At 44.4% G+C, this 12,695-nt stretch overlaps 1 protein-coding gene across 2 annotated transcripts in view; it reads left to right on the top strand.

Moving 5' to 3' along the window:
- The first annotated feature begins 989 nt into the window (after positions 1-989).
- ARHGAP20 (Rho GTPase activating protein 20) overlaps positions 990-12,695 on the top strand; it is a 140,181-nt gene continuing 128,475 nt past the window's right edge. For both annotated transcript variants that reach the window (XM_036862206.1, XM_036862205.1), the window contains exon 1: positions 990-1,200. In XM_036862206.1, the coding sequence (XP_036718101.1) occupies positions 1,096-1,200 (105 nt within the window). In that variant the 5' untranslated portion in view covers positions 990-1,095. The remainder of the gene's footprint in view (positions 1,201-12,695) is intronic.

Below are 12,695 nucleotides of genomic sequence, written 5' to 3'. Positions count from 1 at the left end.
CCCAGTCAGCCAGTCCTGCAAAGTGAGGCAATACTCAACTCAGCCCAGGTCGGCTCCAAATCCCCTCCCTCTGATTATTCTTTAGCCTTTAAAAAATTTGCCACTATTTGGGCTGACAGGAAGTTATGCTCTCGGCGCAGATATCTGATAAACACTTCCACATATTGTAGCCTTCTCAATAGCTAAGCCAAATTTCAGAGTCCTCTCTCTGCCGCATTTTCCTTAATTGCGCTTGCACGTCTGCAATGCCCGGGTCTCTGCAGCTCGCAGAGAAACCGCCGGTGCAAATTGCGCGGGGGCTGCTGCCGGGCGGCTGCAGAGCCACCGCGGGCAGGCTAACGTGCGGGACCGCACGACAGGTCAGGCGGCGCCGCGGGCTTCGCATGTGCGCGGCCGCGGCCCTCTGCAACGTGCGACTCCGTCCCCGGCCTCCCGGGCAGGGAAGGGGCGGGGGCGGGGGACCCCTCGGCGGTCGGCCGAGAGCTAGGCAGGAATCGCTGCCACTCTTCTGTTCAGGCTGAGGTCGCCACAGCTGCGCCGCTCCACGCGCTAACGCGGCGCCTTCCCCACGGGCGCGGCGCGGGAAAGGATGGGGTCGGGTGCGAGTGGGCTGGGCAGCGGGAGAGGCGCGCGTCCACGCTAGAGGCCTGCGTTCGTGACACCGGCCGGTGAGCTCCTTCGGGCTGGCCCCACTCGGAGGCGCAGACCGAGAAGGTCGGTCGGGCGCCCGTGCCCTAATATATATCTAGAAGGGCGCGCCTCAGGCCGGACCGGCGCGGGGAGGGCCGCGGCCGGAGGAGGGCGGCCGGGGGAGGGCCCAGCGCGGGGCGCCTGGCGCCGAGGGGCGGGCCCGAGGCGGGGCGGCCGCGGCGCTGACGGGCGGTCGCCGCCGCAATCGCCTGCAGCTGCGGTGCCGAGCGGGGGCGGCGGTACATGGCCCCGACGGGAGGCGCGCGGCTCGCACCCGGAGCCCGGCTCGCCGCCTGAGCTCGGCGCCCGCCTCGGCGCCGCGCGTCCTCGCCCGTCCGGCCGCCGTCCCACGGACATGCCTGCGTAGCCTCCTCCTGGGCTGGGATTTGCTTGAAAGTCCTCTTCATGGAAGCGATGTCCCCCCAGCAGGAGACTCTAGGGGGGCAGCCGGGGCGCTCCTCTTCCCTGACAGGAGTGTCTCGGATCGCGGGCGCCCCCGGAACCAAGAAGGTGAGGACGCCGAGCGGGGCCCGGCGCCCGCCGCCGCCGCGCGGTCCGGACGCCGCATGGATTTAACACTCGAGGCCCGCGTCATTCGTCCGAGGCCATTCCCGCCTTCCCGTCTCCCAGGTCACCCCGTCACCCTCGTGTTTTTCGCGTCTAGAGTCTCAGTCGCTCTCGGAGCGAACCCGGCAGCCTCCCTCCCCGTCTCCATCCGCCGCGGGACCCGCGCCCCCCTCCTCCCTCAGGCGCGGCGCGCGGCCCGGGTTTGGGGCATCGCCCTTCCCAGCCCCTCCGGGTGCCCGGCCCCGGGGTTCCCTGAGGTCCCCCGGGAGCTCACCGTCCCTTGACGGGGTCAGCTCCGAGGTCGTCAGGGCAGCGGCGTCCGCCCGGGTGCGGCTACCGCGCTGAGGAAGGTAGGCGGCCGCGCTGCGGCGCCTGCGGGGCTCAGCCCCTCACCTGGACGCGGTCTCTCCGCGATATTTTGCTGGGGGTGGCCGGGAAGAGGTGCTTGCGCCCCACAGAACGACTCCCGGTCGACGCCCGGGGACGCGGAGGGTCGGTTCGGCTTGGAATTGGGCTGGGTGGGGCGGGTGGGCTGCGGCGGAGGGTCCTTCGCCCTACGCTTGTCCCCTGGCCCTCGGGGCTCGGCGGGGCTGGAGAGGGGTCGGGCGTCGGTGTGGGCGTGCGGGCGGCGCGCGTGGCCCCTGACAAAGCTGGGAGGAGGGATGCGGGCAACAACTTGTAGCGTTCCTTTCGGATAAACACGGCCGCCGAGCGGCGTGCCGATTCCGATGGGGTCAGGTTTCTTTGGAACTGTTCCCTCAGCAAGTGCACGTGGCCGCGAGCTGCCGGCCTCTGCAGCTCGGCTCTCGGAGGAATTGATTTGGGTATCTCTAGCCGTGTCTCCTCTCGCTCCTCCCCTCCCCCAAAGCCTGATATTTGGCTGTTTTTTCTCTGTGTCCTGGTGATGCCCTTCCAGCTTCTGTGGAGAAAAATTGGGATTAGAGGGATAACCTAACTCATCCTTAAGAAATGTCTTGAGGCATTGCATTTGTATCATTGGAACCTTAAGGGGCTACGCAGGCTCCCCTGATTGTCCGGATCTTACTGCCTTTCATGACTCTTCCCAACAGGATCCTGGGTTGGCTAGAGGTCAGTGGAAGAGTGGTGAGATCGGTGCAGAGTACAGAACTGTGTGTGAGCTCCCAGGGACCTTGACCGTGTCGCGGAGCCATCTAGGAGTGTCAGTGAACTTGATGTTGTATCAGCTGTAGTGCTGGCTCAGCCTTTGATGTATGGAGGCTGCGGCTTGTCCTTGTCGCTTTTCCCCTTCAGAGATGCAGGGAGAGAGAGAGAGGGAGAGGGAGGGAGGGAGAGAATTTACTAGGTTAGTGCTGTATGAATGTTCAGTAATTAACATAGGTTTTAAAGCAGTTTTTATTCCTGTAAACTTAAGGAATTGGGGGAAATAAAGTATTTGTATTCCAGAACAGATCTCATCCTTTTTTACTAACGGTAATTAAGCGAGAAAGCATGAGAGTAGCTTGCTCAATCAAGAAGTACTTGTCCAATAAATGAAGGGTTGCTGTGCATCTTAAGCCATTGTCCTTAAGATGCTGTCCTTCGTTATAAAATGTAATGATTTGTCACATTACCAATCTAGTCTTTTCCTTTTAAAATTTTGCCAGTCTGGTCTTTCTACAGCTTTTTACTCCCTTTAGGGCGAGAGTGAGGTTGAAGAAATGTTTTATTTTGCTTTTAATATTTTCTACAGAAAAGTGGATCTCTGCCTGTTTTAAATGTTAGTAAGCATAGAAAATAATAATAATAAAAGAGTATTTCCAAATTGTAGCTCACAGAATCATTGCCATTACACTCTCATGGACCACAATCTTTTTGTATCCCCAGTACTCAACAGATGGATCTTTTATGTTTCATCTTGCCTTTTTAGTGCTTGGTAGTCCTAGTGAGTCATGAGACTTATTTCTTAAAAAGTCTAGTATATGGTTGTACTGTTAATTACTAAGACTTGGATCAGTGTTGTTTAAACTGCCAGTTACAATCAACATTTTAAAAAATGAAATAGAACAGAAAATGTTGGCACAGTGGTAAGGGTAAAGACTGCTTTGTGTAACTTTTTTCTCTGTTTCATTTATATATATGTGCATTTTGGGTAGCGATGTAAAATGTGTTTCTTACTGAACGGTCAGAATTTTTTTTTTAACATCTTTATTGGATATAATTGCTTTACAATGGTGTGTTAGTTTCTGCTTTATAACAAAGTGAATCAGCTCTACATATACATATATCCCCATATCTCCTCCCTCTTGCGTCTCCCTCCCACCCTCCCTATCCCACCCCAGAATTTTTACAGTTTCCTATTTGTGAAATGAAAAATAACAATAGTACCTAAGTCCTCAAGATAGTTAGGAAAATTCAATGTGAAATTGAGTGAATATTAATATATAATAGCACTCAATAAGTGATAGCTCTTATTGTTTGTACTTCTCCACCGTGTCTGTCATTCACACTACTATGTCCCAATTGTTCAAGCTAAAAATCTAGAATTTGTTTTCGACTACTGATATTTATTTCCTCAGTCTACAACAACCATCAGAAAGGCCAGTCGAATATCACTTCAAAACATATCTTGAATTTCTCCACTTTCATCTCCACTGCTGCCATTGTAGTGGAAGCCAAACCACCATCATCTCTCACTTGAACATCTGCAGAAATTCACTAACTTGTCTAACACCTTTTTTGCTTTTCCCTGACCCAGTCTCCATTTAGAAGCACCAGAATGATCTTTAAAAATTTAAATTGATCATGTTCCTCACTGCTTAAAATCTTGTGGTGGCTTTCCATCATATTTAGAATAAAATTCAGACTCCTGTCCTTAGCCCTCCCTACTTCATTCCCCTCATCTGCCTTTTCTGCTTTGTTTGTGTATTCTCCAGCCACATGGGCCTTCCTTTTCACACATTGAGTCATCACATTCATTCTGTTCTGAGGCTTTGGTGTTGCTATTCCCTTTTTGTCTTTTTTTTTTTTTTGCCACACATCTTTGCAGTGTTGATTCTTTCTAATTGTTATGATCTTAGGTTCTCCCAGAGGCCTGTCCTGACTACCTAAGTGGAAGTTGCCTCTCAGTCATGTTCTGTACCTTCTGTTTTATTCTCATTTTAGCATTCAGCCTTGCCTTATATATTATTATTTACTTCCTTGTTGTGTTACCTGAACTTCTCACCAGATTGTGAAAACTATGAGAATAGGGACATTATCTGTATTGTTCAAGGCAGCTGCCTCAGTGCCGAGGACATTGCTACATATTAGGTACTCATTAAATATAAGCTGGGTTACATACGGCAGTGAACAGGGACAGATATGGCCCCTGTGTTCAGAGTTTATGATTTAGAGCAAGATCAGCAAACCTTTTCTTAAAGAGCCAGCTAGTGAATAATTTAGGTTTGTAGACCGTAAGGTGTGTCTGTTGCAGCTACCCACTATGCAATTGTAGTACTAAAGCAGCCATAGACAATATATAAATGAATGGGCACAGCTATGTTCCAATAAAACTTTATTTAAAAAAACAGGAAGTGAATCCCTGGTGTTGTTTGCTGACCTCTAGAGCATGGCTGTTGACTAGAACTTTCTGCAGTGAGAGAACTGCTCTTTATTTACAGTGTCCAATTTGTTGCTTTGGATAATACATTATGGATAGAATTCTGGATAATTCTTCTGGATAACATATCCTTGAGCATATCCACGTTTGGGCAGAACAGTTTTTGTGAAATGAAATGGCAGGACGTATTAGAATAATTTCAGTTAGGGATGATTTGTGTCATTTTCAAGCCCCCGACCCTTTGGTTTCACATACTAATTGAAAAGTCTTTAAATAAGATAGGTGTTGGGGAGGGAAGAGAGACTTACAGGCACAGAAAATCAGTCAAAGCAAAAGGATTTTAAAATAGCTCCAACATTTAAAAATGTAACAGCTACTATTATACACTTCATTCTGGCTTTTCTTTCTACATTCTCTGGGTCCAAATCTGTTTATAGCAGCTTATGATACAACACCCCTGAGAGCCAACTTTAAGCCATGTGTGTGTCTTGCAACTGGGGTTTGAATGAAGCATCTTTGTGTGCAAGACTTGGTTTTATTCTTTAATACTGAGAAAAATATTATGCTCATGGTTAAGCCAGTATCCTACTGAATACTTTACTGATGTTATTCACAAAGTGAGTGGCATAAAATCAGGTACATGAGATTGTTTTGGCTGAGAACAGTCTGGAATTATCAAAAACTGAATTAGATCAGAAAGAGCCTGTTATCACCAGTGTGACCTCTGAACTTCTGGCTGTACTTTGTTTCTTTGTTTGTAAAATGGGGGTAATAATCCATATCCTGTATATCTCACAAGGTTGTTTTTTATGGGTCAAAAGAAGAAAGAATATAAAAACACTTTCGAAAAAAGTGCAGAAGCCATTAGTAATTTTTACCAGGTGATACCTGTAAAGCAAAAAAAAAAGTTTTACTTCATTGGATTTAATACAAGAACATTTACATGCAAATGAGTGAATGCTATTTGTCTTATTCAGCTCGGGTTGCCGTAACAAAATACCATAAACTGGTGGCTTAAACAAAGGACATTTATTTCCTGCAGTTGTAGAGGCTATGAATTCCCGTGATCCGTGTGCCAGCCAATTCAGTTCCTGATGAGTGCCCTCTTCTTGGCTTCCAGTTCTTGCTGTGTCCTCAAATGGGAGACAGAGTGAGAAGAAAGAGGGAGGGAGGTGAGGGGGAAGAAGAGGAGGGAGAGGTAGTGAGATAGATGGAGGTGGAGTTAGATATCTTTGGTTTGTTCTCATAAAGGCACTAACGTTGTCATAGGGGCCCCATTCTCATGACCTCATCTAAGCCTAATCACCTCCCATAGACCCCACCTCTTAATACCATTACATTGGGGGTTAGGGCTTCAAAATATGAATTTGTGGTGGGCACAAGTATTTGGCCCATAACACTAATCATCAAAGCAGTCACGCTTGACTGTCATAAATATCAAATATTGTAAGGTAGAAACTTGAGGAAAAAGATAAGAGTTTACTGTTTATAATATACGGAAAAGTAAAGGAAATTTTTCAAAAACTTCTTTAAGTAAATGCCTAACTATACATAATACACATTGATTATAATACATGGGGTAGGCATTATTAATGCACTCTCAGAGAGGAAGGAACTGAGCCCTGCCAAGGCTGCATGTAGTAAGCAGCAGAGCTGGAATTTGAACCCAGATCTTCCAACTCTATTTCTCTTTCCAACTAGATTATAGATGCATTTTTTATTGTTTATAACATAAGATGTAGGGGAGAGTAGATTTGAATTTTATATAAGCAGTTGAACAAGTCATATTTGAGAAGTTTTTCTCCTGAGAGATAATTTCATTCTTCAGGGAGCAGAGTCTCTACCTTCTCCGTGTACCACAGAATATTATGTTCACTGCTGCCATTAGGTAAATGTTAGGTAAATGTATTAGTCAGTGTTCTCCAGAAAAACAGACCAGTAGGAGTCCCATGATTGCCATCTGCAGAAAAGTCAGTGGTGTAATTCACCACCATCTTTTCCTGAGGACAGGAAGAAATGAGATGTTCCAGCTGGACAGTGAGGGAGGAAAAAGGGGCAAATTCCTCCTTCCTCCACTTTTTGTTCTGTAAAGGTCCTCAAGGGATTGAATGATGCCCACCCGCATTGGGGAGGACAACCTACTTTACTGAGTCCACCAGTTCAAATGCTGATCTCATCTGGAAATGCCCTCACAGACACACCCAGAAATAACGTGTAATCTGAGTATGCCATGGACAGTCAAGTTGACACATAAAATTAACCATCATAGTAAATATTGACTAATAGTGACAATCAGTGACACAATCATTGCTGTAATTTCTTTGGAAATTTGTGATCTTTATGCCTTGGTATCTGTCATCTGTCATTTTCAGATGTTTTATATAAGGCACTCATATTTCAGGAGCTCTTTAGCCAGGCCTGCTTTCCACGTTGATGTCTCAGTCCTGCTTGCTGTTGGAAAACTTGGCATATCCTCCAAACTCATAGAACTATATTTCAAAGTTATGTGTGGGTGCACAGAATCCTATGCCTCAGTTGTTTCCACCGTGGAAAATTGTGTGTGGGAAACTCAGTTGAAACTCTCGATTCAGTAAACATTTTGATATCATGAATCTTGAGTGTAGGAAAAAACTTGCTTCCATAGTTATCTTCACTTAAAATGTGAACACAGCAGTGCATTTTAATGTAGCAAAAGCAAAATTAATTTTTGTGACTCTGACATTCATATATTAGAACAGAATATGTTGTTTTTTATAAAATGAAAGTTAAAGATATTTTATTTTTACACATTTTTTATACATTTGTGTAAAAAGTAATTATTAATTTTGAATATTGAGTCCTCCAAGTTAAATAGAGAGTTGTAACTTATAGACTGAAAATTCACAAGTCACAGATACCTAAATGGTGCAGTTGCTTTTTGGTTCTGAAATGAAGTTTGTTGTGAAGCAATTTATAACTCTTTCCCTTCACCATTCTTCTGATTTAGGGTTTGGTGAAAGGTCTATGGGATAAGAGGTGGAACGTATTCAGTAGACTGGGAGAAGTGAGACAGCTGATAGCATCTTCAGAAAGTGAAAACTTGAACTTCAATAATTTGGGTGTCTGAATTCTTTCACTGTTCTTATCCTGCCATCCAGGACTTGGTGGTTCTTCTTTTCAAAGTAAAGATGTCTTGTGCCTTGTAGGACCACATACAACTTAACAAACATCTGTGATTATAAAACTTGCCTTCTTAGAAAGTATTAGTAGCTGAAAATACACTGGACTTCAATTTAAATTGCTGCTAAAACATGTTATAAACTATAAAGTGTCACAAAAATAAATAGGTATATGATATCAAGGTTAGATATGTGTGTGCTTACAAACATATGTACATACACTCATATACACAGTGCTTTGAGGACATATATGTACATTTTATTATTGTGATTTGATGGAGTTTCATGACTCATACCCCTCAGTCTCCAGAGTATTTGGCAAAAACCTCTGTTACAGGCTGAATGTTTGTGTCCTCCCGAAACTCAGATTTTGAGGCTGTAACCCCCAGTGTGATAATACAGTTGACCCTTGAACAATGTGGGGGTTAGGGGTGCTGACCCTCCACGCAGTCAAATATCCACTTAGAACTTTACAGTGGGCACTCTCTATCCACGGTTCTGCTGACCAACCTCATATGGTTTAGTACTATAGTATGTATTTATTGAAAAAAAATTCATATGTAAGTGGACCTGCACAGTTCAGATCTGTGTCCTTCAAGGGTCAACTGTATTTGGAGATAGGGGAAATAATTAGCTTAGAAGAGGTCATGAAGGCAGAATCCCCATGATGGGATTACTGCCCTTATAAGAGACCAGAAAGCTTGATCTCTGTGTACCGCATGTGAGGGTACAACAAAAAGGCAGCTGTCTGCAAAGCAGGAAGAGGGCTGTCACCAAGAACTAAATCTGCTGACACCTTGACCTTGGACTTCCTAGCCTCCAGAACCATGAGAAATAAGTTTGTGTCATTTAAATCATCCAATCTGTGTTATTTTGGTATAGTAAGTAGCCTGAGCTTGCTGACTACCTTTATTATTATTTTTTAAGATTTATTTATTATTTATTTATTTATTTAATTTACTTTCGGCTGCATCGGGTCTTAGTTGTGGCACACGGGATCTTCGTTGAGACGTGCGGGATCTTTTGTTGCAGGGTGCAGTCTTCTCTCTAGTTGTGGCATGCGGACTCCAGAGCACGTGGGCTCTGTAGTTCGCAGCATGCGGGCTCTAGTTGAGGCCTATGGGCTTAGTTGCCCCATGGCATGTGGGATCTTTGTTCCCTGACCAGGGATGGAACCCATGGCCCCTGCACTGTAAGGTGGATTCTTTACCACTGGCCACCAGGGAAGTCCCCAGACTACCTTTAAAATAAACTTTCATTGAGGTGAAAGTTTGCTTTCCTGTTCTATTGGTATAGCAAGTGTTCTAGATCACAGGGACTCTAAGGTCCTAATGTGTGCAGAAAGCCTTCAAGGTGAATGCTCAATTCGATAGTGGCCACAGCAGCAGTTTTTTGAAGCAGCCTAGGATGGGGTGATGTTTAGCTTTTGTTTACTTATGGAAGACTTAGCCACAATGTGGGAGGCTGGAAAGGGATCAGAGGAAACTGCGTTTTGTCAGCCACCAATAATGGGGCTTGTAGGCAACATAGCCAGTTTATTTTATAATTTTGTTTCAGTCTGATTTTCTTTATCCAGGACAAGTTTAGATTAGAAACATCCAACTGACAGCAGAAATAGCTCTATCAGTATGTCACTGCTGTGCTGAACAGCCTTGACCTAATTTTGACAGACAGCTGTCACATGGCACAACTGAAAGGTAAGGCCTGTTTCTGGATGTCTGGTCACTTGTGTGTGGACTCTGAAAATGGAATGTATGTGTGCCCACATCAGCTCATATTTCAAAGATCTGGAAAACCCAACTGCTCTGTGGCCTTTTGCTTTCCCTGTTTACCTTCGTCCTAATTTATACCTAGGAGAGTGTCTTTATTTCCTCTTCTACCCCTACATTCACCGTCTGGAACCTCAGCTTCCACAGTAGGCATTATGAGGTTACAGTATATCTGAATCTGGTCAGATCTTGGCCTGTTTTTTATTCTTATTTGATACACTCTGGTTTTTACTATTACGGTTTTTGGATTTGATCACTGTACTCTTCCCCTCTGCAGGAGGAAAGTGAGAGGTTGCAGAGTTTTCCAACAATGTCTGATACATTCAAGCCTCTTAGCCTTCATGCAGGTGGATGGGCACTGGGGAACCAGAGAACCCCTTTGTCACAGTGTGCCATGGATGTAGAAATAATAGCACTTCGTATGGACTGTGGAGTGAAAAATTTAGTGAAGCCCTGCCCTGTAAGGGAATATTAGGGAGAGACCATTGGTGATCAACCTTGCCTACTCCAGGGTGCTACTAAAGGGAATCATGACAGGAGGTTGAAACTGGTAGCTTTGCCAAAGAAGAAAGTCCAGCCAACTTGAAGGCCCATAGTGGTACTCCAGAAGTCTGCATGGGTAGGGTAGAGACAGAGGAACAAATAATAATATAGAAGGGGAGTTCTACTATCCTCATATTTATTACATACAGTACTTATGCACTCTAAAGCATTACTCTGTATGTTATACTATCATGGTGCTTTCCCTGTCAAAGGACTTTCACATATATAATCTTATTTGATTCTTTGTGGTAGGTCAAACAGTCATGTCATTTTACAGAGAAGACTCTGAGAAGTGATAGAACCAAGATCCAGAATTTAGGTCCAATGTCTCCTAGCCCAGTGCTGATTCTTCTACATTACATAGATTCTCAGGTTTGTTATTTTATTTCAAAGTTCTTGTCTCACAGAAAGAGGAAAGATAGCCCAAAGTAGAAACATTTCTTTCTTAAATTCAGAAAGAAATTATATCCCTTTATAATAGTCTGTGCTGTGATGACATTTGTTTTAATTAAATGCTCAAACATTCTGGCTGGGATGATTATGAGTAAATAGAAGATCAGACTCATCACAGACAAAAGTGACAATAGTGGGAAGCTTCAGCTCATCCAGTGGTCAAAACCTTGTGATAATAGGACATAGAAGCAAGGGGCAGGGGTAAAAATAATTTCCTTGTTCCCTTGCAGGGCCGATGTCTTTGAGATATGTCTCTGCAAATAAATGCTGCAGACATGTAGGGAAGACAAGAAAGAAGTAGTTCATTGCTCACTAAATTGTACAGATTAGCCACAAAGGATTAAGAGTCAAATTTGAGTAAGGTAATTTGTAAATGTGATTAAACATTTTTTTTCTATCTTTGAAAGTTTAGAGTTCTTAAAAGCTTTCCTCAAAGTCCTTATTTTAACGTTATGCTAATTTTAAATGTTTGAAAGTGACTTTAGTACATTTGACTTAAATTCAATTGAAATGCTTGAATTTTTTTCTTCATAAAGTGACTGGAACAAAGCAAAGTATGAAAAATTGTAGTTCATCTGACTTAACTCTTTCATCCTGGTCCTTTCTTTTGATAGGCTTTTTTTCCTTTAAATCTCTATGAGAACTGAGAATGACCAGATTCAGAGTGATTTAGAGGTTCCAAAAAAAGTTCTGTATCTCCTGGTTGACATGAAGTTAAAATTCCAGTGAGAGACTACATATAGGTTTTTTTTTTTTTTTAATTTTTAAAAATTTATTTATTTTTGGCTGCATTGGGTCTTCATTGCTGCACGCAGGCTTTCTCTAGTTGTGGCGAGCGGGGGCTACTCTTTGTTGTGGTGTGTGGGCTTCTCGTTGCGGTGGCTTCTCTTGTTGCAGAGCACGGGCTCTAGGCACATGGGCTTCAGTAGTTGTGGCATGCGGGCTCTAGAGCACAGGCTCAGTAGTTGTAGCGCACGGGCTTAGTTGCTCCATGGCATGTGGGATCTTCCCGGACCAGGGCTGGAACCTGTGTCCCCTGCATTGGCAGGTGGATTCTTTTTTTTTTTTTTTTTTATTTTTGGCTGTGTTGGGTCTTCGTTTCTGTGCGAGGGCTTTCTCTAGTTGCGGCAAGCGGGGGCCACTCTTCATTGCGGTGTGCGGGCCTCTCACTATCGCGGCCTCTCTTGTTGCGGAGCACAGGCTCCAGACGCGCAGGCTCAGTAGTTGTGGCTCACGGGCCTAATTGCTCCACGGCATGTGGGATCTTCCCAGACCAGGGCTCGAACCCGTGTCCCCTGCATTGGCAGGCAGGTTCTCAACCATTGCGCCACCAGGGAAGCCCTGGAAGGTGGATTCTTAACCACTGCGCCACCAGAGAAGCCCTACATATAGGTTTTTAATATAAACAGTGTTTTATGCGTTGTTGAAAATAAAAGAACAAAACTTTTTTTTCGATAACCTGCTTAAAATTTTATTTTCCTACATAGGCACACTTGCATTACCACCTTAAACTCTCAGGTATTGGTAACGTTAATTCATTGATTTAATACACAGCTATTGAGAATTTACTATGTGGAAATACTGAGTAGGGCACTGGAGGAATAGGGAAGGAATAGTGGCAAACCACAATAGGCAGGTGGGCATATTCCTCAGATCTCTGAGGAATTCAAATGGAGAGCCACTCAGATATTTTGTACAAAAACATGTTGGACAAAAAACAAATAAATAATTTCCATTTTAATGTAAATATACTTCAGGTGATTGTTATATGAGTAAGGAAAATTATAGCTTCTGGCTATGAACCAGTTTGCTGGGCTGGAACCCAGTGGTTTAGTCATTTGGTAGTTAGTTTTTGTTGCTGTTGTTTTTGTTTTTTTCATTTTAACAGCTTTGTTGAGATATAATTTATATACCATTTACCCACTTAAAAGTGGATTCAGTGGTTTTTAGTATATT

The sequence above is a fragment of the Balaenoptera musculus genome, chromosome 8 (assembly GCF_009873245.2).
Source record: "Balaenoptera musculus isolate JJ_BM4_2016_0621 chromosome 8, mBalMus1.pri.v3, whole genome shotgun sequence".
NCBI classification, from domain to species: Eukaryota; Metazoa; Chordata; class Mammalia; order Artiodactyla; family Balaenopteridae; genus Balaenoptera; species Balaenoptera musculus.
This window is presented reverse-complemented; position numbering and strand designations above follow the sequence as displayed.